At 42.7% G+C, this 25,714-nt stretch overlaps 1 protein-coding gene across 1 annotated transcript in view; it reads right to left on the bottom strand.

Moving 5' to 3' along the window:
• The window catches only part of LOC149456630 (ATP-dependent 6-phosphofructokinase, liver type), a 140,591-nt gene extending 117,748 nt beyond the window's left edge, over positions 1 to 22,843 (bottom strand). Inside the window, exons 1-2 of the mRNA XM_089684705.1 lie at positions 22,575 to 22,843; positions 11,953 to 12,026 (exon numbers count right to left, since the gene is read on the bottom strand). Coding sequence (XP_089540831.1) covers positions 11,953 to 12,026; positions 22,575 to 22,659 — 159 coding nt within the window. The 5' untranslated portion in view covers positions 22,660 to 22,843. The remainder of the gene's footprint in view (positions 1 to 11,952; positions 12,027 to 22,574) is intronic.
• Positions 22,844 to 25,714: the final 2,871 nt, after the last annotated feature.

The raw sequence follows: 25,714 nt of genomic DNA, 5'->3' as shown, positions 1-25,714 counted from the left end.
AAGTTATAGTCCTAATCTGGGATTAAAAAAAAAAACAAAAAACAAAATACCCAACTTTAAGGGGCTGGAAAAGAATTACCCAAACACTTCCTCTTTGCAAATTAATCTATGCAGCTCAAGAGTGCAAACAAAACATGATCCAAAACTTTGGTCTCCTTGCCTAGATACACAAAACCTCATAGCCGTAGACTCAGAGGCGTATAATGAAATCAGCGGGCCCCTGTGCAAGATCAAAAATGGGCCCTAGGCATCGAGAAAGATAAAAATGGTGGTGACGAGTGGGTGTGGTTTAAATTGTGCTAAATATTGGGCGTGGCATAAGGGTGTGTGGTTAGAGTGCTTAACAAATCTTGGGTGTGGAATGCTTACTTGACAGATGGCCTCTCAACCCACTGTAGACATTACTCTCACCCCCCCCCCCCCCCAAACCCTTCCTGCCATCTCAACCCCCTTCCTCAAGTCACTGCAAAGAAGTCTCTCCCAGCAGCTTGCAAAACTCCACCAACTTACCACCCTGCATCCTGCAGAATGGACTTGTGCTGCTGGAATCCATCCAGGTGGGATCTCCAATCTGGGGCAATGAGCTCCCAGCCTCACATTTACTCCCATCACAGCACTTGTCAGCCAGCTCCTCTTCCTCCCCTGTAAAATTCCTCGAAGTAACACTGGAGCACACTGAGTGAAGCGCTGGAGAGAGCGGAGAGGGAGGGTGGATAATCATACAGAAGCAGGATGGGCAGCCACCAGAAATTCTGGGGCCCCTTACACAGCTTTAGGCCTGGACAGCAACATTCTGCAGGGCCCACCCACTGACGCATCCCACCGAATTCGCCCACTGGCCAACCCAAGGAGCCAGTGGGGCCCCCCTCCCCTCGGGACCTATGAGCACCGCACACGTTGCACTCATGGATGATACATCACTGCCTAGACTCCTTTACAGTCACAGTTTCAGTTAGAATCACACATACTTACTGTATGTATAATGATGTATGTTTAAGAGAGAGTTGACAATGAAATAAAACTATTCATTGGATTTGTTTATTTTCCCAATATCTTACAAGGTAATAAACATAAAAAGTATGATGTGCAGAACATCCAAATATTTGCAGTGTACCTGTTTGCTTATTTTTCCTATATTGTTCTTTTATTATGGTACATAGCAAAATACTACATTATGGCCAGTAAATGGAGATGAGACTCACAGAAAAAATACATACAGCTTTGTAGCAAGAAATACAATGAAACAGTTCTAGAGAATGCTAAAGGGAATTGGCAAACAAGCGTAACCATTGGTCCTTTTCACACAACTGTTCCCATGTAAACAGACCCATGTCCTGTTACATCTGCTGGCCTATTCACCTAACAGGCGCCTGTGGTAGAAAAAGACTGAATGGACGTAAATGTCCACAAAAGTGACATCCAGACCATATGGCTCAGATTCAGCAGAGGATCTGTGCACCGATCCCCTGCAAATAGGAATGAGGATGCCCATGTGAGCAGGCCCGAACTGGCTCATTCACTCTAAAATTGTTACAATGTATCTCGTTACAAAGATGTGTATTACCTATGCTCCTCAGCTCCATCTACAAAACAGAAAGCTATTTTTTCCTACTGCCTATAATAAAAGAACACTTTGCTAGATGCTATTGTTTTATTTTAAAAAAATTGACGCCTTTGTGTAATGTGTAAAAAACAGACATCATACAAATTCTCTAATACCATAACAGCAAACCATAAAAGAAGCTACATATAAGCAGGTGCAAATTAAGTTTCAAATTATTACAGGTACATGCACAGTGATATATCTTTCCTGTTTTTTTGTCTCAATAACTAACTTTTCAGATTCAATGAAATGTTCAGCTGGGTTTAACACAAAAGAATGAACTTTGCTTGGTTTAAGTGCTGCCTAATAAGATAGCCTGCATGTTTGCACTTCCCATATCCTTTCAAAATGCTCTTTGGTCTGAAATGTATTTCTTTGGTTTGGCCATGTCTTTAAGATAGAGTGTGTTTAAAAAGCCAAGACAAAAAAGCCAGGTACACTATATTGCCAAACGTATGTGGACACCCCTCCAAATCATTGGATTCAGATGTTCCAATCACCTCCATGGCCTCAGGTATATAAAAATTCAAGCACCTAGGCATGCAGACTGCTTTTACAAACATTTGTGAAAGAATGGGTCACTTTCAGGAGCTCAGTGAATTCAAGCATGGTACCGTGATAGGTTGCCATCTGTGCAATAAGTCCATCCGTGAAACTTCCTTGCTACTATATATTCCAGTGTCAAGTGCTAGTGGTATTATAACAAAAGTTGAAGCAACTGGGAATAACAGCAACTCAGCCACGACGTGGTAGGTCACGTAAAATGACAGAACGGGTCAGAGCATGCTGAAGCGCACAGTGCGCAGAAGTCACCAACTGTCTACAGTCAATAGCTAAAGTCCTCCAAACTTCATGTGGCCTTCAGATTAGCAAAACAACAGTGCATAGTGGGATGGGTTTCCATGGCCGAGCAGCTGCATCCAAGCCATACATCACCAAGTGCAATGCAAAGTGTCGGATGAAGTGGCGTAAAGCACACCGCCACTGGGTTCTAGAGCAGTGAAGCTGTGTTCTCTAAAGTGATGAATCACATTTCTCTGTCTGGCAATCTGATAAATGTGTCTGGGTTTGGCCGTTAGGAACTGTTTGAGAGCGTCTGGCACTGCTCAAGGCTGGCTGTAGATTATAAATCACCCTGCCAGCAGAGAAGAGAGAAGGGAGCAGAGTCCCAAGTTACTCCAGAGATTTGGTAGTGTGTGATGGGGTGAATGCCACTCAAACTGATCCCCAGGAGTCAGGCAAGGACTCCGTGTGGTGGTGGGCCTCAGCCGCCGCTCCGGCCATGCTTGGTCACAGGGAGGAGAAAAACTATTCCCTCCTCTGCTATTTAGATCTATGACCTGTACTATATGATTTCCATGACCTGTACTCTAAGGGATTGAATATCTGAGTTATGATGTATTCTGAAGTGTCTAGAGATATTGGTTTCTTTGTTCTACTGTTAGCTATATGGTCTGCATTCTGTCACATAAGCCTCTGGTTGTTTGACCCACGTATTGCACATTACATATCCTGCAGGTTATGACATAAATTACATATCTAGTCTGACAGTTGACAAGTTGTCTGATATGATGGTCATTGCCATTGGTATATGAGGTGACTGTATGAGGATCCCCAACAAAATGACAACTGGAACACTGTGTGGTCTTACATTAAAAAAAAAAACCTGTGGTGTGTAGTCATGTGCGTTCAGGCTGTCTTGAAAGAAACAGGCTAGGTGAAATCATATTGCCTATTGTCTTAGCTCATCTGGCAACAAAAACTTCACATCATTGGAAAGTATGTTTTTGTAATCGGGGTCAACATACAAAATGGGCAAATATTGGGAAATTATCGCATTATGCTTTGGTATTAGTTACAGTACCACGTTGAGAAAACCACGGATCTGAAACTGTCCATGAGATTCCCCAAAGGGTCTCCAAGGGAGCCTATGCTTGCAAGAATAGGCCTTCCCTTTAAGGGTGATTCTGTCTTATGCACTTTAGGCAAATGATGGAAGATGGATAACACTGGAGACTCCGGCACAAGTGTTTTTGCTTCATCTGGTTATAAGTCCAAACTGATGGCTTCTCGTGTGAGGCTATCCAATTATTGTCTGTACAAGGGGGTGGGATCCATGCTGAGGGGCTCATATACTTGTCTGTCAGTTAGTTGGCGCAGTGCTTCTTGAGGATAGTCGATGGAGTTTAGTACTACCACCGCTCCCCCTTTATCTGCTTCTTTGATGGTAATTTTGGAGGAGTTTTCCTTCAGGGGTTGAAGGATCATCTTTTAGTTTTGATTTAAATTGGGATTTGTCACAGGGATTTTTCTATCTGTCACGCTAAGGAGACTAACTCTCTTATGACAAGTTTTTGGAAAAGATCCAAGTTCTCACTCCTTGAATGTACTGGATAAAAATCAGAGCGTTGTGTCAATGTGGCATTTAGACATTTTGGTATCTTGTTCTTTTCTGCTGTGAGAATCCCTGAGTAGCCTTGAATGTCCAGAGAACTCATATCATGTATGAGGCAGAAGTCCTGGAAATCAAATTCGTTCCGGTATGTCTCTGGACACTGTTGGGCTCGTGGCAGAATTTGTGTTTATGTGTATAAAATGTTTTTTGAGAGAGACGTCACGCAAAGTTGTTTACATTAAGGCGTGTGGAAAACAGGTCAAAGTCCTGTGATGGTGCAAAGTTTAAACCTATTGATAACACTGCCTGTTCCTCCATTGATAATACATAGTTGGAGTAATACAGAACCAAGTTTACTGAGGACTGGTATAACTTCCTGTTACCCCGATGTTTCTTCTTATTCTTTTCTTTTTTGTAGCCATTTTCCCCCCCCTTTTTCCTTGTCTTTGGGGGGGATGATACGGTTTTGGCTGGGGGGAGTCACTATCCTCTGAGAAGGTGTCCATCACTTTCCTCTGTCTGTCCTTTGTGGCTGATGTGGATGAGGAGGCACAAGTTGCTTCTCCTTCAGTCTCCAAAAAGCTGACCCTCTTGGGAGTTGCAACTGACAGAGGCAGTCCTGAGGATGGAATGCTTATGCCTTCCAGAGATATTAGATTTGCTCTGTGATCCTGGAGTAATCAATATATAAACTATGCTCGCCTCGTAACCAGATTTATCCCTTAAAAATTTAGATTTTTTTTGTTTTCATAAAATCTTCTTCCAAATTATTCAGATTTCTGGTCATTTTGGTTTCTCTTGCTTGAAAATCTGGATGGTTCCGGAATCTTTCTATGTTATGTTGACACTGTGTAATTTCATTAATAAGAGTTTCAAGGTGTTGTTTCTTGTGTTCCACTATGAGTCCCATTAGTTTTAATGAAGCTTCATCCAGGACTTGAGTCCAACTGGTTCTAAAGTTTTCATCCTCAATTTGAAAAGAAGGGTTTGGCAGTTGCCAGGAGAACAGCACTTGCCTGACAGCATTGTGTCAAGTGTAAAGTTTGGTGGAGGGGGCATTATGGTGTGGGATTGTTGTTCAGGGTTTGGGCTTGGCCCCTTCGTTCCAGTGAAGGGAACTCTTAAGGCGTCAACATACCAAGACATTTTGGACAATTTCATTCCCAACTTTGTGGAAACAGTTTGGGGATTGCCCCTTCCTGTTCCAACATGACTGCGCACCAGTGCACAAAGAAAGGTACATAAAGACATGGATGAGCAAGTTTGGGGTGGAGGAACTGGCCTGCATAGTACTGACGTCAACCCGACAGAACACCGTTGGGATGAATTAGAGCGGAGACTACAAGCCAGGCCTTTCCCTCCAAGATCAGTGCCTCACCTCACAAATGCACTTCTGTAAGAATGGTCAAACATTCCCATGGACACACTCCTAAACCTTGTGGACAGCCTTTCCTGAAGAATTGAAGCCGTTATAGATGCAAAGAGTGGGCCAACTCAATATTGAACCCTACGGACTAAGACTGGGATGCCATTAAAATTCATGTGCATGTAAAAGCAGGCGTCCCAATACTTTTGGCAATATAGTGTAAATCTAGATTGCATTCAAATAGTGTTTAAGCTTAAGGATGCACTACCATCATAAAGTGCCTGGGTTTAGCTGCTTTCCAAGTTCATATTAGGCATGTTTTCAAACACTTGGTATTTACATTGGAATATCTGGGAGTACGGCTTCTTCTAGGTAGAGCATTATTTTACACTTCAGTCAAGCCACTATGAATGCCGGGATTTGCAATACAACTTTTAATAATTACATTATAAGGGTCAGCTAGCAAAATAATTAAACTGCAAAAGGGTCCATTAGCTTTTTACACAGGTTTATCAAATTTCAAAACTGTATATACTTGCTGTTTAAATGCATCCTGAAGGACACCACGGAACAAAAGCTTTGTTTGTCCCAAAAAACACATATGCCTCATTTCAGTATCAGTAGTAAAGTAATTGCTGAAATGGTAGACTTCTGTTAAAATATAGCTCTGAAACTCAACTGCTTAAAAACACACATTCATACTATGACACACAACATAAAGGCTAATCATTCTATAACCCAAGATAAGAACTAGGGATTACACAGAAGTGTACAGAGGACACAGGACAGCTCAGAAATTCTGAAGAGATAAACAGATAAAACAAAATACCTCCAGCTCCTATCAAACAGAACGAAATTAAAGCAATTAAGAGACATTTGTCAGGGTTTACATTGTGTGCCGTATTCCACTCCATCATTTTTATCTGTGGACGTCATCAGTAGGCCAGCTGTCTCTTCTGGGTTCATGCAGCCAACCTCCTGATGACACACATTGGCAGCGGAAAATCAGAGTGCTGGCTGCAACTATTAGGAAGAGAAAGCCAGACCCCCTAATGGCAGCCACGGAGCATGTGCAGTAGGATACTTGGTGCCTCCCTGGGATGTGTGACGTGGGTATACCAGGATGCTGCGGAAGTGAAACATCATTTTAGGTAAGAACCTAGGAAATAGTGGAAGAATTCCCTTAATATAAAGGTAAAAATAATAAAAAACAGTTTGTTATTTTGAGAAAGGAGGGGATTAGGGATGAGGTCTGCTTTAACCACTTCCAGTCCGGACACTTTTACCCCCTTCCTGTCCAGGCCAATTTTCAGCTTTCAGTGCTATCACACTTTGAATGACATTTTTTTTGCTATGTAAATGAAAAAGTCCAAAAATTTTGAAAAAAAGTGTTTTTCTTATAAAATTTTGCAAAAAAATAATCTTCCTTCATAAATCTTGGCCAAAATTTATTCCGTTATCTTTTTAGTAAAAAAATAAATAAAAATAAATAAATAACCCAAAATTAGTTTATAACCAAAAATTATAATTTTTAAAAAACATTTTTACTTTTTTTATATTATTATTTATGTTTCTTTTTTTTTTCTTTTAACATACTGCCAGCCTAGCAGTGCAGTGTCACCATGGTGACACTGTATTACTTGTGGGGGGTGATGAAGATTTTTTTTTTTGTGTACACCGATTGCTTTTACACCCATAAAGGCTGTAAAAGCAATAATTTCTCCTTCTCTCTAGCTGCATTCTTGCAGCCCTTGAGAACTATTGTGTGAGCTGTGATTGGTCACAGCTTGTCGCATGGTACAAGGCTGTTGTGAATAGCCTTGTACCATGTGACCTCTGTGATCATTCACAGATTTCACACGTAGTAAGCAATGATGTCACAAGTCACTCTGCATGTGATCACTGATTGGCCAATCAGTGACCACATGATCGGGACCTCACACAGAGGTCCCTTCAGACGATCGGTGTTCCACTGTGTCCGGAGGACACAGCGGGCACCGGATCGCGGTGCTGCGCGCTCCCAGGGAGCGCGCACAAGCAGGTTGCGGAGAGGCCGTTTATAAACGGCCACCCGACCCTGCAGTGCCACCGTCCAGCCGTTTATATACATGGGTCGGACGGGAGGTGGTTAAATACAATGTGCTATAATGCATGTGTTTATATAATTTGATATATCTCAAGTGGTCAATTTTGGGAAAATGTGTAAGCGAGAGTGTACTGTAAGTATATATTCATACACTGATCATCCATAATTGTATGACCACTGACAGGTAAAGTGAATAACCTTGATCATCTCATTACAATGGCACCTGAAAGTGGGTGGGATATATAAGGCAGCATTGACCATGTTGTCACTGAAGTTGATGCTTTGAAATCAGAAAACGAAAAAAAAAAAACCTGGCAAGCAAAAGCACATCAGCAACTTTGACCAGAGCCAAATTGTAATGGCTAGACAACATGTTGACAGCATCTCTGAAACGGCAGCTTTTGTGGCATGTTCCCGGTCTGCAGTGATCAGGACCTCCCAAAAGTGGTCCAAGGAAGGAAAACCAGCAAAATGGTCATGAGTGGCCAAGGCTCATCAATACATGTGGTGAATGAAGGCTAGCCTGTGTATACAGATCCAAAAGATGAGCTACTGTAGCTCAAATTGCTAAAAAACATAATACTGACTCTTATAAAAAGGTGTCAGAACACACAGTGCATCACAGTTTGCTGTGCATGGGCTGCGTAGCCACAGACCAGAGAGGGTGCCCAAGTCCACCCATGTCCACAGCCAAAAGCACCTACAATGGGCACATGAACATTAGAACTGGACCACGAAGCAATGGAAGAAGGTGACCAGGTCTGATGAATTTAAAAATGGCTTGAAGAACACATCAATGAGTTTGAGGTGTTGATTAGTGTATAATTGTTCAGATCTCCATCCAATCAAGCATTCGCTGGATGTGTTGGACAAACAAGTCTCATCCATGGAGTCTTCACATTGCAACTCACAGCACATAAAGGATCTGCTACTGATGGCTTGGTACCAGATACCACAGCACACTTTCAGAGGTCTAGTGGTGTTCATGCCTCGACAGGATTATGTTGGGTGGTCATAATGTTATGGCTTAACAGTGTATATTAGCAGCCGTAAAACATGCATGAATAACCAAAGACAGCCAAAGCAAGTGTTTTCTGCACTTTTAATTAGCATGGCAGCAGCTTTCAATCCAGGAGGGCTTTGCACAGCAAGACCATAGCATGAAACAAAACATTTGCTTGTCCAATACACACAGGCAGTTCTGGTACCTTAGTGTTCAGTCAGACTCTTCACAAAGCAGCGGATTCCGATAGGAGAGAGTGAAAGAAAAAGAGAGCCCTGCATCAGTCAGTTCTCAGATGTATGGGCATGTAGACAGCTGAGAATAATAATAAGTTCTGGCTACCAGGCAAAATGTGGACCTAGAAATGAGGGCTTTATCCCATCCAAAGCTCTACAAAGCCTCCAGGCTCCAGGACCCCGAAGAGAATTTATTAAAATTCCACATCAACAATAAACCTGGAGCCCCTTTCATGTGTCTGTGAGAAACATTGGTGACACATACATACTGTTCACAACCTTGCCAGCCAGCGACTCAGTACTGTATAGCTAGAGGTGAAAATGAAATGAAAATTCTGGTGCTGAAACCAAAAATTCAGGATGCACTTTACCGAAATGGACAGTTTTTAAAAATCAATTTTTTAGAAAAAAAAAAAAGTACACTTTAATGAAAAAAAAAGCCAAATACAGTCAGGTCCATAAACATTGGGACATCGACACAATTCTAACATTTATGGCTCTATATACCACCACAATGGATTTGAAATGAAACGAACAAGATGTTTAACTGCAGACTGTCAGCTTTAATTTGAGGGTATTTACATCCAAATCAGGTGAACGGTGTAGGAATTACAACAGTTTGCATATGTGCCTCCCACTTGTTAAGGGACCAAAAGTAATGGGACAGAATAATAATAAATCAAACTTTCACTTTTTAATACTTGGTTGCAAATCCTTTGCAGTCAATTACAGCCTGAAGTCTGGAATGCATAGACATCACTAGGCGCTGGGTTTCATCCCTGGTGATGCTCTGCCAGGCCTCTACTGCAACTGTCTTCAGTTCCTGCTTGTTCTTGGGGCATTTTCTCTTCAGTTTTGTCTTCAGCAAGTGAAATGCATGCTCAATCGGATTCAGGTCAGGTGATTGACTTGGCCATTGCATAACATTCCACTTCTTTCCCTTAAAAAACTCTTTGGTTGCTTTTGCAGTATGCTTTGGGTCATTGTCCATCTGCACCGTGAAGCGGCGTAAAATGAGTTCTGAAGCATTTGGCTGAATAGGAGCAGATAATATTGCCCGAAACCCTTCAGAATTCATCCTGCTGCTTTTGTCAGCAGTCACATCATCAATAAATACAAGAGAAGCAGTTCCATTGGCAGCCATACATGCCCACGCCATGACACTACCACCACCATGCTTCACTCATGAGGTGGTATGCTTAGGATCATGAGCAGTTCCTTTCCTTCTCCATACTCTTCTCTTCCCATCACTCTGGTACAAGTTGATCTTGGTCTCATCTGTCCATAGGATGTTGTTCCAGAACTGTGAAGGCTTTTTTAGATGTCGTTTGGCAAACTCTAATCTGCCTTCCTGTTTTTGAGGCTCACCAATGGTTTACATCTTGTGGTGAACCCTCTGTATTCACTCTGGTGAAGTCTTCTCTTGATTGTTGACTTTGACACACATACACTTACCTCCTGGAGAGTGTTCTTGATCTGGCCAACTGTTGTGAAGGGTGTTTTCTTCACCAGGGAAAGAATTCTTCGGTCATCCACCACAGTTGTTTTCCGTGGTCTTCCGGGTCTTTTGGAGTTGCTGAGCTTATCGGTGCGTTCCTTCTTATTAAGAATGTTACAAACAGTTGTTTTGGCCACGCCTAATGTTTTTGCTATCTCTCTGATGGGTTTGTTTTGTTTTTTCAGCCTAATGATGGCTTGCTTCGCTGATAGTGACAGCTCTTTGGATCTCATCTTGAGAGTTGACAGCAACAGATTCCAAATGCAAATAGCACACTTCAAATGAACTCTGGACCTTTTATCTGCTCATTGTAATTGGGATAATGAGGGAATAACACACACCTGGCCATGGAACAGCTGAGAAGCCAATTGTCCCATTACTTTTGGTCCCTTAACAAGTGGGAGGCACATATGCAAACTGTTGTAATTCCTACACCGTTCACCTGATTTGGATGTAAATACCCTCAAATTAAAGCTGACAGTCTGCAGTTAAAGCACATCTTGTTTGTTTCATTTCAAACCCATTGTGGTGGTTTATAGAGCCAAAAATAGAATTGTGTTGATGTCCCAATATTTATGGACCTGACTGTATATGCCCCAATTTTTTGTAAAATATGAGAAACGATGTTACGCCGAGTATATAGCTACCCAACATTTCATGCTTTAAAATTAAACACGCTCGTGGAATGGTACCAAACTATGGTACTTAAAAATCTCCATGGGTGATTTTTACAAGTTTCCAGTTTAACGTTACAGAGTAGGTCTAGTGCTAGAAATATTGCTCTTGCTCTGATGTTTGCGGCGATACCATACATGTGTGCTTTGAACACCATTTAGATATGCGTGGCCTATGCATGCATTCACCACTGCGTTTGAGCACAGGGGGATGGGGGCACTTTAAACATTTTTGTTTTTTATTATAATTTTTTTTTCTTTAATCAATTTTATTCCTATCACAAGGAATGCAAACATCCCTTGTGATAGAAATAAGCAGTAACAGTTCCTCTTTACGGAGAGATATGGGGTCAATAAGACCCCACATCTCTCCTCTTCAATGTAAAGCATTAGACAAAAAAAAGAAAAAAAAAAAAAAAAAAAAAGCATTGATCTAGTGCAGCCTTTCTCAACCTTTTCAACGCAGAGGAACCCTTGACCAAACCTTCCGGTATCAGGCAGCCCCTGCTCAAAAATGACTATCTACAATTCATGATACATTAGTGTGATGGTCAGTGGGAAGAATGCTCCTTACACTTGTGGTCATTGGGAAGAATTACCCCCTTACTGATAGCTAAAAAGATCAATGGTGTCAGTGTGAACTTACATGAGAGGCAAAAATTGCTCAAGGAACCCCTGGCAACCTCTGGAGGAACCCTGATCTAGTGCTTTAAAAAAAAAGAAAAAACAACAAAAAAAAGCCTTGTTTACAAGGCGCCAGAAGTGACGTAATGAAGTCGCTCCGGTCCTCCAAGGGCATAGGGATGAGTGGAGGCCATCTTTCCTTCACTGATCTGTGTGTCCAGTGCTGGGATCATTGGAAGGGTTCTTAGGTAAGGCTGAGAACAACCGGGCGGCAGCGGGGCTATTTTCGGCACCTGTATTGGTGCTTATTTTCATATCAGCCAATAGGGGTATTTTCGGCTGAAACGTTTCAGCCACCGAAATGTTGCTGCATCCCTACTGATAGCTGACATTCTAAGCAAGCTGCTTATTGATGCTTTAAATTAATGCTCTGCACTTAACATTAAAAAAGCAAAACAAAAACATACCTCATATACATGAAACACTTTAGCACCAACATAAATACCCATGCGAGTAACAGCACGAACTGCAGCATTCATTCCTGAAATATAAAATACAATGATAACAATTCAGTTAATTCAAGTCATTCACTGCTTTGAACTAGGCCACTTTACTACTGAGAACCTATAGAGTGTACTACAGGAGAGAATGATGCAGAAGTATGGCATAAGGTTAGTTGTGCAACGAAATGAAAATTCTGGTGCCCAAATCGATACCGAAAATTCAGAATGCATGTGGCCAAAAACCGAACAGAAACGTCTGTGTATATGGGGGTGGGGAGGCTAACTTTTTTTTTATTTTTATTGTCAAAGTTATAGCATCTACAAACTATGGTATAGATAATGAAATTTACACAGCTTTTACTTTCTGACTGCCCATCACATTTCTTAAAGGTGCTAAAATACCAGGATAGTACAAACACCCCCAAATGACCCCTTTTCTGAAAGTAGACACCCTAAGCTATCTGCTGAGAGGCATATTGGAGTCCATGGAAGATTTATTTATTTTCCACAAATTTTTGGAAAATGACAAAACACATTTTTTACTTTACACAAAGTTGTCACTTGTATGATATATTGCTCACACAAGCCATGGGTATATGTGGAATTAATTATGTGGAGTACCACATTTGTGAGACTTTTCGGGAGCCTAGCCACATACAGGAGCCTGAAATCCAATGACCACTTTGAAAGCCTGAAGGTGTGTAACTTCCTCATTTCACTTCCTCACTACCTATCACAGTTTCGGAGGCCCTGGAATGCCAGGATAGCTCCAACCCCCCCCCCCCCCACGCCCAAATGACCTCCTTATGTAAAGTAGACACCCTAAGAATTTAAAAAGGAGGCATGGTGAGTATTTTGAAGATCTATTTTTTTCTCACAAGGTTTTGAAAAAGAAAAGAATGTATATTTTTGTTTTTTCTTCATTTTTCAAAAACTTGTGGCAATAAATGAGATCTGAAAAATACTCACCATGCTTCTTATCAAATTCCTTGGGGTGTCTACTTTCCAAAGAGGGGTCATTTGGGGGGGGGTTGGAGCTATCCTGGTATTTTAGGGCCTCCGAAACTGTGATAGGTAGTCTGGAAGTGTAATGAGGAAATAAAGCCCTTTAAAAGCCTGAAGGTGCCGATTGGATTTCGGGGCCCTGTACTTGGCTAGACTGCCAAAACGCCTCTCACATGTGGTACCCCCATACTCGGGAGACGTAGCAGAATGTATTTTGGACAGTAATTCCACATATACCCATGGCATGTGTGAGCAATAAATCAATTAAGTGACAATTTTGTGTAAAAAAACTATTTTTTTTGTCATTTTTCAGAAACTTGTGCTAAAAAATAAATTCTTCTATTGACTCAACATGCCTCTCAGTAAATAGTTTGGGGTGTCTACTTTCCAAAGAGTAGTCATAGGGGGGTGGGGGCATTCTATGCCCAGTATTAGAAGTTTATGCCACACATCACTCACTCTTCTAACCACCTGAAGATCAAGCCTTCTCTGACACTTTTTGTTCACATGAAAAAAATCTGTATTTTTTGCTAGGAAATTAATTTAAACCCCCAAACAGTATATATTTTTTAAAGCAGACACTCTATTGAATAAAATGGTGGGTACAACAATTTTTTATGTCACATAGTACTCGCGCAGCGATTTTTCAAACGCAAATTTAAAAAAAAAATACTTTTTTTACTTTTAATGCACAAAAGCACAATATAATGGCCAATTATTTGGTAAAGTATAAAAGATGATGGTATGCCGAGTAAATAGATACCAAACATGACATGCTTTAAAACTGCGCATGCCCTGTGCAATGGCGACAAACTGCATAAATTTTTAATATCCATAGGCAATGCTTTAAAAGCCTTTACAAGCTACCATTCTAGATTTACTGAGGAGGTTAGTGTTAGAATTACTGCCCTTTATCTGACATTTCCGGCGATACCTCACATGCATTGTGCAACCGCTGTTTACATACTGGCACAGGGTCTACGCTCGCGCACGCAAGGGGGGGTGCTTTTTTTTTTTTTTTTAAATCACTTTTAATGCTATCACAGGGAGTGCAAATACCACCTATAACTTCAATGGGCGTTGTCTTATATTCTTTTTTGAGAAATCTGGGGTCAGATTCTAGATATCTCCTCTGTCCTTACATTATCTAATCTCACCAAGATCTGTGTGATCAGATGCTTTCCCAATTTACAAATGGCGCTGTTTATATCCTGTGAAACTGAAGTGATAAAATGCTCATAGCTTTCGATTTCTTAGACTACTGATGATTGGCACCATTCCGGTCTCCAATCAACTCTATGGTTAGCTGGCAGAAACCCCCGGCTGCATTCTCAGGTTCCCCTGATGGCACGAGACTGCACAAGAAGGCCGTGGAAGGCAGCGGGGGAGGGGGCATCTTTTTCCGCTGATTGTAAAAGAAATCCTGCAGCTAATTAGCCACTAGGATTGCTTTTACATGAAAGCCGATCGCCAGCTGAAAAAAAAAACGATACCAGGATGATGCCTGCAACTGCAGGCATCATCCTGGTATAACCACTCAAAGTCCAGTGATCTACCAGCATGTTGCTGATTCTAGTTGGGTGGGTGTATATGCTATGTTCTTTTTTTTCTTATTATAAAATATATATGCCGAACCATAGAGGCCATCCACCCACTGGCCACCCCAGGCCCCCATGGTTCGGCATATATGCTCTTACTTACTCTTTAACTGCGGGTGAAAAATCTCATCCAACAGCGCTGCACACACCTACTTATGTATATTCTGAGAGCAAGCCCCTGTCGCTGTCAGAATAAACAAGTCGGTGCTGCAGCTTAATGACATTCTCACTTCTCAAGCAGGCTTTTTCCCCTAAAATGGGTATTTACACATCGTTGGGGGAAGCCCCGGCGATTAGGTCGCACGGTGCCACATGCGTAGATTCCAAGATTGTCTAGATAGTGGAACGCTTGAATAAAAATTGTCCACGTATGAGTGGTACCCATATGGAAAAAGGATGACACCAAGTTCCAAACTATCTTGCCACTGCTCCCCATGTAGTCTGGGCATCAGGGGCGTCTACGTGACTATCTTTTCCCTCATAAATCCGAAACTTATATGTATAGCCTGTTGCCCTCTCACAGTTCTTATATATCTTGACCCCATATCTAGCACCCTTGCTGGGGAGAAATTGTTTGAATGCAAGGCGGCCAGAAAAATTAATGAGTGACACATCAATGCAGATGTTTTGCTGGGGAGTAGACATCTGCTAATTTTTGGATAAGGTGATTTACGAGGGGCCGAATTTTGTGGAGCCGGTCAAATTCAGGGTCACCCAGAGGACGACAGAGTGTGTGGTCATTGAAATGCATGGAACACATTATACTCTCATATCTATGCCTGGCCATGGCAGCAGAGAACACGAGCATATGATGAATCAGGTCTGTGGACCAATACAACTGCAATTAATTTTAGTAATGCCCATGTTGAGGGTTAGGTCCAAAAAAAATGTAAATTTGGAAACCGTAATGGGTTTCCATGCAAATGGTCTGGCAGGGGTTGAACTTGGGTTGGCAGCGATAAACTGTTGTGCATATAAGTTGCTTTGATCCACAATCAATGCATACAGATCTGTGAAAAAAAAGCTCCAAAATATCAAGGGGAGTATTTAAATTTGCTGTTTCCACCTGTTTTCCAGGTTGGGCAGTGAATGGGGGGGGGGGGGGGGGAGGACGGGTGCTGCAGAATTTGTGGGCTAACAATCAGGATTTGCAAGGACATCCGGAAGGATACTAGGAGCTCTACGGGATTGTGTATGAATTTTTGGTGGCTGCGGGACAATACTTGTGCTCGCCACCACACCAGCTTGTACTGCATTCATGGGATTCGCCACATCACCAAGTGATACTGCAGTGCTGATTTGTGAAAGATCAGGATGTACTAGGCCCCTGGTGCTCGCCAGTTCACCAAAAGGTAAAGTGGCACTAGAACTAGCACTCTGCTGCATAGGAGAGTCATCATGTGATTGTAACATCTCAGCAACCTGGGAACGGGGTTGGGTAAACCTGATCTTAGCAAGGACCTCTTCTCCATTGTCTGAGCTATTAGGGTGCCGCTGCTGTCTACAGGTTCGTATTCTGAGACTGATTGTGTCAGTAAGTCTTCCCCTTCGCTCTCATCTGACATGCTCAGAATCCTGCAGGCCTCTTCACTAGAGTACCTTTCCATTTACATTTTGGTCACTGAATTTATAGGTATTCAAGGGAAAAAAAGAGCACCTGGTTGTCATGGACTGCTTGAACTGCTACAAAAAAAATTTACCGGCAAGTGCTAACAGAGATCAGGCCTGATTCTGCAAAAACTGCAGTTTTGTATGCAATATATCAAGTGACAGTGACCTACTGACACTGCACTTGCTGGGGGAGAAAGGGGGGGGGGTAAGCGTAGGGGCTAAACTCAGGTGCTGGTAGGTACCGGGGCTGATCCCAATAATGCTGCATTTTTGGGGCACTATACTAATGTGAACGCTGGTATAGTGCTGATCTGATCAAAGATATTGATCCGTTCAGATACTATACTAGCAATGGAGGTTTGTTGTGTATGTAAGCGTGTTCCTGGCAATCAAGGGGTTAAATGTGATTACTGGTGTACATATGTATATGTGTGTGTGATTTTGCGCACCCGTGCCACCCTGTAGCAGTATTTCTACTATAGGGCAACGCGGGAGTGATTAAACATGTGCAGTAAAAAATTTTTATTTTTTTTTTAAATATAATTTCATCATAAATTTAGGCCAAAATTTATTCTACGACATGACAAAAAAAACCCAATATGTGTAAATGAATTGGATTATGTGAAAGTTCTAGCTGTTATAAATGGCGGTATAGCTACTGTAATTTTTTTTTTTTTACCAACAATGGCGGCAATCAGCAACTTATAGCGGGACTGCGGCAGGCATTCTGACACTGGGGAAACTGACTTGGTGTCACTGACATCCCCAGTGACACCAATACAGTGATCAGTGCTAAAAAAAAGCACTGACACTGTACTAATAGCACTGGGCACGAAGGGGTTAACATGAGGGGTGATCAAAGGGTTAACTGTGTGCTGGGATTGGTTTACTATGGGTCAGGGGGGTGCTTCACTGTAAGCACACTGTTCTGGATGGCTACCCGCCGATGCCTGGTGATTACCCACAATCACCGACGGGGAGGAAGGCTGCTTTGTTTACTAACAGTCCTCTTCCCTGTTGGTTTCGGCACACTGCTCTGGATGGCTGCGCACAAGCAGTGTGCCCAAACCAACAGGGAGGACTGTTAGTAAACAAAGCAGCCCTGCTCCCTGTCGGTGATTGTCAGTAATAACCAGGCGCATGCGGGTAATCACTGGCCGGGACCTGGTGACTGACAGCCGCGGCCACAAATGGCAGGCGCGGGTAGGGCAGGAATGCGCCCCCTATCTGGAAATGCTAAATCATGTATATATACGTGATTTTGCACACCCGTGCCACCCTGTAGCAGTATTTCTGCTATAGGGCGCCGCAGAAAAGGTTAAAGTGGAACCTTAGTCAGAAAATTAAGTCCTGCTAGATCACTTTAGGCTGGCCCCTTTTGCAGGTATAGCTACAGTGCCTTGAAAAAAAGTATTCATACCTCTTGAAATTTTCCACATTTTGTCATGTTACTACCAAAAATGTAAATGTATTTTACTGGGATTTTATGTGATCAACACAAAGAGGCACATTATTGTGAAGAGTAAGAATAATAAATGGCAGGGATGTGCAATTCATAACGTCCGACACCCGGGACATGTAGTTCTGGGCAGCGGGCAGGTAGTTTTTTTATGCCTTTAGCCCTGCTGCGGACAAGCAGCAGGGCCCACCTGTCAGGTGGCAGCGCTGCCACCCGATTGCTTCCACACAGCCCACAGTGCCAGCCGCTGCCCCCTATATGTCCCGGGCTTCGCTTGCCCATCTGCAGGCCCAGGACTGGTTCAGTGGGTGCCGGTGGTATGTTAGGATATGGTTATAGAGGAGGGAGGAGAGCGGACACGTCTGCCCCCTTCCCTTCTTGTCCTGACCCGGAAGTAATGTGACGTCACTTCCGGGTCCCCATTGTCAGATTCCTGGCCATCGAGGCCGGGAAAGAATGTAATGCAGTATGATGTGCACTGCATTACATTCAGGGGAGCACAGGGGAGACTTTCGGGGTCTTTTAGACCCCAGAAGTCTCAAAAAAGAGAACCTGTTATCAAAAATTATCACAGAGGACTTTTTGTTCCCTATGGGATAAAAAAGTTACGTAAAAAAAAAATGTAAGTTGCACCATAGCATATAACTGCCCTCTTCCCCCCAAATTTTTCAAGACCCCACACGTCCACATATGTACGGATGCACAAATGTAAAAGCACGTACTGGTGTGCCTACACATGAAAATGACATTTGCGATACACATGTTACATATCACCAAGTATGCCAGAACGAGAGCAATAATTCTAGAAACCAGACCACTTCTGTATCGCTAAACTGATGACCTATAAGGAGCTTTAAAAGTATCACCTACAGAAAATATAGGGTACTGAAATTTGTTGCCATTTCACGAGCGCACGCAAATTTAAGGTTTGACATGCTGGATATCTATTTACTCGATGCAACCTCCACTTTTATATTTTACAAAAAAATTGGATAATTTATTGCTCTTTGTGCCCTAAAATTAATTAAAGTGTATTTTTTACTGAAATGTTGCGTTTCCTAGACCTTTGTGATAATATCATGTGACATAAAAAATTGGAACTAACGCTATTTTATTCTCTATGGTCTCTGCTTTCAGAAAATATATCATATTTGGGGGTTTTGTATAGTCTTCAGGCCTTGAATGATTTTTTTAAACGTGTAAAAATGGCTCCGGCAGCGAAAGGGATAAAGGATAAGTACGACACACCCCTTTGCTGACGAGCAGCCAATCGGTACTCATTACACCTCAAGGTCTCTCCCCTCCCTGCTCTTCCCCACGTGCGATGCTGGAGACAGGCAGGGAGGGAAGGAGGAGATAAACAGCGCAACGTTAAAAATATTAAACATTTAAGTCGCCATAAAGACCCTTTTCTTTTTAAAAGCCAAAGACATTCCATAAAGCAGCTCAGATTTAAATACGTTTTTAGTTAAAATGTATTTATTTTTATCAGGACAAATAGATTGTCATGAGGGACAAGTAGATTGGGACACCGATTAATTTCCTGGAAAGTAGTTTTTTCACAAATTTCCACACTCCTGAAATGGCTTTCAAAATTTTTTACAAATAAGCCTCCACCAAGACAAAACAGAAGAAATACTGGAGGTAATTTACAGCACACACTAATTTTGGAAGCATAATTATTAATGTGGAATGTATATTCCTTTCTAAAGAACATTATTTTTATCAAGTTGGTATGGGCAAAGATCCGCTTTAACCACTTCAGACTTTGGACATACAAGACACGTCCTAAGAGGTTGTTAAGGAGATAATATACATACTGTATATGAGAGTTGTTTTTACCTGCCAAAAGGATGTGTATTGAAGTTCCGCCTGTCCTAAGAGTTAAACAGGACAGGCCTGCCTGGCAGGGTAGGGGACTTGATCTTCCCCTGCTCAGTTTCACTTTAAAAATATTAAACAAAAAATGGTTTTGCACAGAGAAGCCCCAATCCTCCTTTTCTCAAGTTCCCCACTGGCGCTCATGGCATCCCCCTCCTGCTGAGTGCCCCCAGACCAAGACAGACACCTAGAGCGTGGCGCGGCCCTGCCTCCCGCTTCTTCCTCACTGGCTGTGACTGACAGAAACCGAAGCCAATGTCTCCCACTGCTGTGTCTCAGCCAATGAAGGAAAAGCTGCTCTCGTGCACATCACTGGATCAAGATCAGGCTCAAGAAAATATGAGGGGGGACTGCACACTGAAGGCTATTTACCTTTATGGAGGTTCTTCTACCTGCTGGCTCCTGTAAAGTTGGAATTGGCGTGGCTGTGCATACAAAGCCAGGTTTGTTCATTCACAGGAATCTGTGAAATGAAAACACTACAAGTCTCATCTGTCACCGCGGCAGAGGGACTTGAAAGTTCTCAATGGAGCACATGGATGGTGATGTCACCCACGTAATCCACTGACACTTCCGCCAGCCCCCTATCTGAAGGTCCACACCTGAATGGAGATCAGTAGCTGCAGAAAGCGTACAGGAGCCAGAGCATTGCAACCAGGACTGCACTGCTTCCAGGCTCCCAGCAAAAAAAAATTACATACACATGTATATTTAAATTAATATGGGAACATTTATTTTGCAAAAGCCTATTAAGCTACTTAAACTCCTTGTGAGGAAAACAAACGCCTTAGTTAACGTAATTTTCGGTAGGTTTACGAATGAAAATCCATTGAAATTAATACCTCAGTTTACAAATTTTTTACGAATTGTTTTTCGCAATACGAAGTGTATGTAGGTGCCAATTTTTAAATGTGATTTCTGGCTTTTTTCTTTAAGAAACTTGGGGGAATAAACTAAAAGGGGAAAGCTGGGGGGAAAGGGACAGCTGAATCTCTGAGCTATAGTGAAGAAAAAAAAAAAAGCGGTAATTACATTTAAAAACCAGCACCATAATAAATTAAAAACGCATGGGGTTCCCCCTCCCATCCATACCAAGCCCTTCAGGTCTAGTATGGATTTTGAGGGGAACTCCCAAGCCAAACCTTTTTTAAAAAATGGCATTGGGGTCCCCCCCAAAAATCCATACCAGACCCTTATCCGAGCATGCAGTCCAGCAGGTCAGGAAAGGGGAGGGACGAGCGAGCAGCCCTCAGATCCCGCCCCCCTCTATGTGAATGAGTATGGGGTACATGGTCCCGCTACTCATTCACAAAAAAACAAAAAGTGTAGTGTGAAAAAAGAAAGGACATGTCTTTGACAAGTCCTTTATTAAAAGGAAAAATAACAGACTGTCCCCCGCAGTAGATCCAACATCAATCACGATGTCTCCTGCCACCACCGACCCAAAAAAAGAATTAAAAAGAAAAAAAAAGAAAAAATTTGGGTGTGGGAGTTCCCCTCAAAATCCATACTAGACCCGAAGGGCTTGGTATGGATAGAAGGGGGAACCCCACGCTGTTTAATTTTTATTTTTACATTGCCGGCAATTCTTTTACATTCAGCTGTCAGTGGGGAACCCCACTGACAGCTGAAAAATGAACACATGGTTGTCACTACTAAAATACTGCATGACTTGATAAAATAATTCATACGGTATTTTAGTAGCATTTACTTTATTTCTGACCTTTGGAATGGACTAATTGGATTTCAATGCATTCCTATGGGAAATGGCTATTCCGTTTACAAATCTTTCAAATAACAAAAAGTCCCACAGAATGAATTAAATTCGTAAATCGAAGTATGCCTGTGTGTGTGTATGTATATATATATATATATATATATATATATATATATATACATATACACATACACACACACACACACACATACATATACACACACACACATATATACACACACATACACACAGTATACATATATTATGTATTGTTGAATACATACATTGAATGTATTATCGCAGAGCTTCATAAGCTATGTTCACACTAGCTTGCAGGCTAATGTAGTGCTGGCTCTGACAGGGGTTGGTGTGATGTGCGTTATGGAAAATCGCACTGTAGTTTGTCGTTTCAGGTTCATTCATATTTCCGCACAGCAATATGGTGGTACCGCACTATCATCCACTGCTGCATTATTTTGCGCATCACAGCAGTGCTGTGTTGTGGACAATTGTTATCTATGTACCCTAGCAATGACCTAGTGTGGGAAAAAATGCAGTTCACTGCACACAGTGTGAACAATGCAATGGCAGGCTGTCGGCAGCTGTGGCTATTTGTTGAGCCACAATCACCGCAGGTAAATACTGTGGCTGCTGGCAGTCTGTCATTGCAATGTACAGTGCTCAGTGGCCACTGCAATCTGCACACAGCTGTCAATCCAAGCCACAGGACTCAGATTCTTGCTGCTTGATTTTGCAGTGTGTCCAAACGCCTATGTGAATGGTGCCTTAAGACTCATTTAGACAAGCACTAAGCCCTCTCCTTCATGTTCAGCTGCATGTACATCCACCTCCTAGCAGTGCACAGACAGCCCACAGAAGCTAATGCAGCTGCAAGGATACAGTTCCATGTCAAAATCTGACATGCAGGCATGAGCGGGTGCAGATCCAAAACACAGCATCTGAGCTCAGATCCATGCAGCCATTCCTGATTGCATGTCAAATTTTGACATGTGACTGTCAGTGCAACCGCTGCATTTACTTCTATGGGCTGCCTGAAGTGGATGCACATGTAGCGGCTCAGCACACATCTTCTCTGTAGAAGAGAGGAGCAGGCATCTTCCTGTACACACATGTAGAAGAGAGGAGCAGGCATCTTCCTGTATACACACATGTAGAAGAGAGGAGCACACATCTTCCTGTACACACATGTAGAAGAGAGCCCTGTGTGTTCATCCTCCTCACAGGAAGAGCTGACTCCAGGCCGGGCACAGCTCAGACACTCTGCACATAAGACGATAATGTGATTTCCACTGACCTTGTGCATCTCCCCCGCTGGTCAGGACGGCCAGAGCCTTCCCCGCTCCAGACATACGAAGACTTTCTAGGTCCGGTGCAGCCATGGTGGTCTCTCTCTCTCGGTCTCACTCTCTCCCCCTCAGTGCTGTGATACAGATGAGGTGACCCCCGAACCTGGATGCAGAGCTCGGCGCAGGAATGTGCGTGCCCTACGTGCTGCTTCCTATTGGAGCGACCTTCGCCCCTCCTCACAGAAGCGCCAGCTGTGGGAGTGTGCCGCGTGAACGAGGCTTTCTCTGCTATGGGCGCTCACTGACCTTTCTTGCCGCTGGAAGAGGAGGGGGGGTGATAGTAATAATACATGGTATGGGGGAGGGGGTGATAGTAATAATACATGGTATGGGGGAGGGGGTGATAGTAATAATACATGGTATGGTGGAGGGGGTGATAGTAATAATACATGGTATGGTGGAGGAGGGATGGGTGATAGTAATAATACATGGTATGGTGGAGGAGGAGGGGGTGATAGTAATAATACATGGTATGGTGGAGGAAGGATAGGTGATAGTAATAATACATGGTATGGTGGAGGAAGAAGGATAGGTGATAGTAATAATACATGGTATGGTGGAGGAGGAGGGGGTGATAGTAATAATACATGGTATGGTGGATAGTAATAATACATGGTGTGGTGGAGGAGGGGGGGTGATAGTAATAATACATGGTATGGTGGAGGAGGAGGGGAGTGATAGTAATAATACATGGTATGGTGGAGGAGGAGGGGAGTGATAGTAATAATACATGGTATGGTGGAGGAAGAAGGATGGTTGATAGTAATAATACATGGTATGGTGGAGGAGGAGGGGGTGATAGTAATAATACATGGTATGGGGGATAGTAATAATACATGGTATGGTGGAGGAGGGATCGGGGATAGTAATAATACATGGTATGGTGAAGGAGGAAGGGGGGCGATAGTAATAATACATGGTATGGTGGAGGAGGAGGGGGGGTGATAGTAATAATGCATGGTATGGTGGAGGAGGAGGGGGGTGATAGTAATAATACATGGTATGGTGGAGGAGGAGGGGGGTGATAGCAATAATACATGGTATGGTGGAGGAAGGATAGGTGATAGTAATAATACATGGTATGGTGGAGGAGGAGGGGTGGGTGATAGTAATAATACATGGTATGGTGGAGGAGGAGGGGGGTGATAGTAATAATACATGGTATGGTGGAGGAGGAGGGGGGGGGGTGATAGTAATAATACATGGTATGGTGGAGGAGGAGGGGGGTGATAGTAATAATACATGGTATGGTGGAGGGGGGGGGGGGGGTGATAGTAATAATACATGGTATGGTGGAGGAGGAGGGGGGTGATAGTAATAATACATGGTATGGTGGAGGAAGGATAGGTGATAGTAATAAAACATGGTATGGTGGAGGAGGAGGGGTGGGTGATAGTAATAATACATAGTATGGTGGAGGAAGGATGGGGGATAATAATAATACATGGTATGGTTGAGGAGGAGGGGGGGGGTGATAGTAATAATACATGGTATGGTGGAGGAGGAGGGGAGGTGATAGTAATAATACATGGTATGGTGGAGGAGGAGGGGGGGGTGATAGTAATATTAATACGTGGTATGGTGGAGGAAGGATGGGGGATAGTAATAATACATGGTATGGTGGAGAAGGGGGGGGGGGTGATAGTAATAATACATGGTATGGTGGAGAAGGGATGGGTGATGGTAATAATACATGGAATGGTGGAGGAAGCATTGGTGATGATGATGATAATAATAATGCATGGTATGGTGGAGAAGGGATGGGTGATGGTGATGATAATAATACATGGTATGGTGGAGGAGGGATGGGTGATGGTAATAATACATGGTATGGTGGAGAAAGCATGAGTGATGATGATAATAATACATGGTATGGTGGAGGAGGGATGGGTGATGATGATAATAATACATGGTATGGTGGAGGAGGGATGGGTGATGATGATAATAATACATGGTATGATGGAGGAGGGATGGATGATGATGATAATAATACATGGTATGATGGAGGAAGGATGGGTGATGATGATAATAATACATGGTATGATGGAGGAAGGATGGGTGATGATGATAATAATACATGGTATGATGGAGGAAGGATGGGTGATGATGATAATAATACATGGTATGGTGGAGGAGAGAAGGGTGATGATAATAATACATGGTATGGTGGATAATAATACATTGTATGATGAAGGAGAGATGGGTGATGATGATAATAATACATGGTATGATGGAGGAGGGATAGGTGATGATGATAATACATGGTATGGTGGAGGAGGGATGGGTGATGATGATAATAATACATGGTATGGTGGAGGAGGGATGGGTGATAATAATACATGGTATGGTGGAGGAGGGATGGGTGATAATAATACATGGTATGGTGGAGGAGCGATGGGTGATGATGATAATAATACATGGTATGGTGGAGGAGGGATGGGTGATGATAATAATACATGGTATGGTGGAGGAGGGTTGGGTGGTAATACATGGTATGGTGGAGGAGGGGTGGGTGGTGATGATAATAATAATAACACATGGTATGGTAGAGGAGGGATGGGTGATGATGATAATAACACATGGTATGGTAGAGGAGGGATGGGTGATGAATATAATAATACATGGTATGGTGGAGGAGAGATGGATGGTAATACATGGTATGATAGAGAAGGCATGGGTGATTCTAATAATAATAATACATGGTATGGTGGAGGAGGGATGGATGATTATGATAATAATACTTGGTATGGTGGAGGAGGGATGGGAGACGATAATAATAATACATGGTATGAGGGATGGGTTTATGTATGGCAGCCAGGGAATGATGTTCAGTAGCTATCATGAGGAGCTGCTCCAAGGGCAATGTTTAAAAACGTTCGTAAGGAGCTGCAACCAGAGGCAATGTTCTGTAGCACCTGAACTTCTGGTATTGTCTTCATGTCTTGTCTTCAAAGTTACAACTCTTCCCACAAACACCCTCATCTACATATACAAAAAACATCCCTAGTGACACACTTTCCCTCCACCCCATTCATACAACAACCCAATCTTATCTTTCACTATCCCTTCACAGTATGGTTGCCACCTC

Source organism: Staurois parvus, unplaced genomic scaffold (assembly GCF_062004578.1).
Source record: "Staurois parvus isolate SC_StPar_1 unplaced genomic scaffold, SC_StPar_1.0 ptg000353l, whole genome shotgun sequence".
Taxonomy (NCBI): Eukaryota; Metazoa; Chordata; class Amphibia; order Anura; family Ranidae; genus Staurois; species Staurois parvus.
The sequence above is the reverse complement of the archived record's forward strand: the minus strand, read 5'-3'. Positions and strand labels throughout refer to the sequence as shown.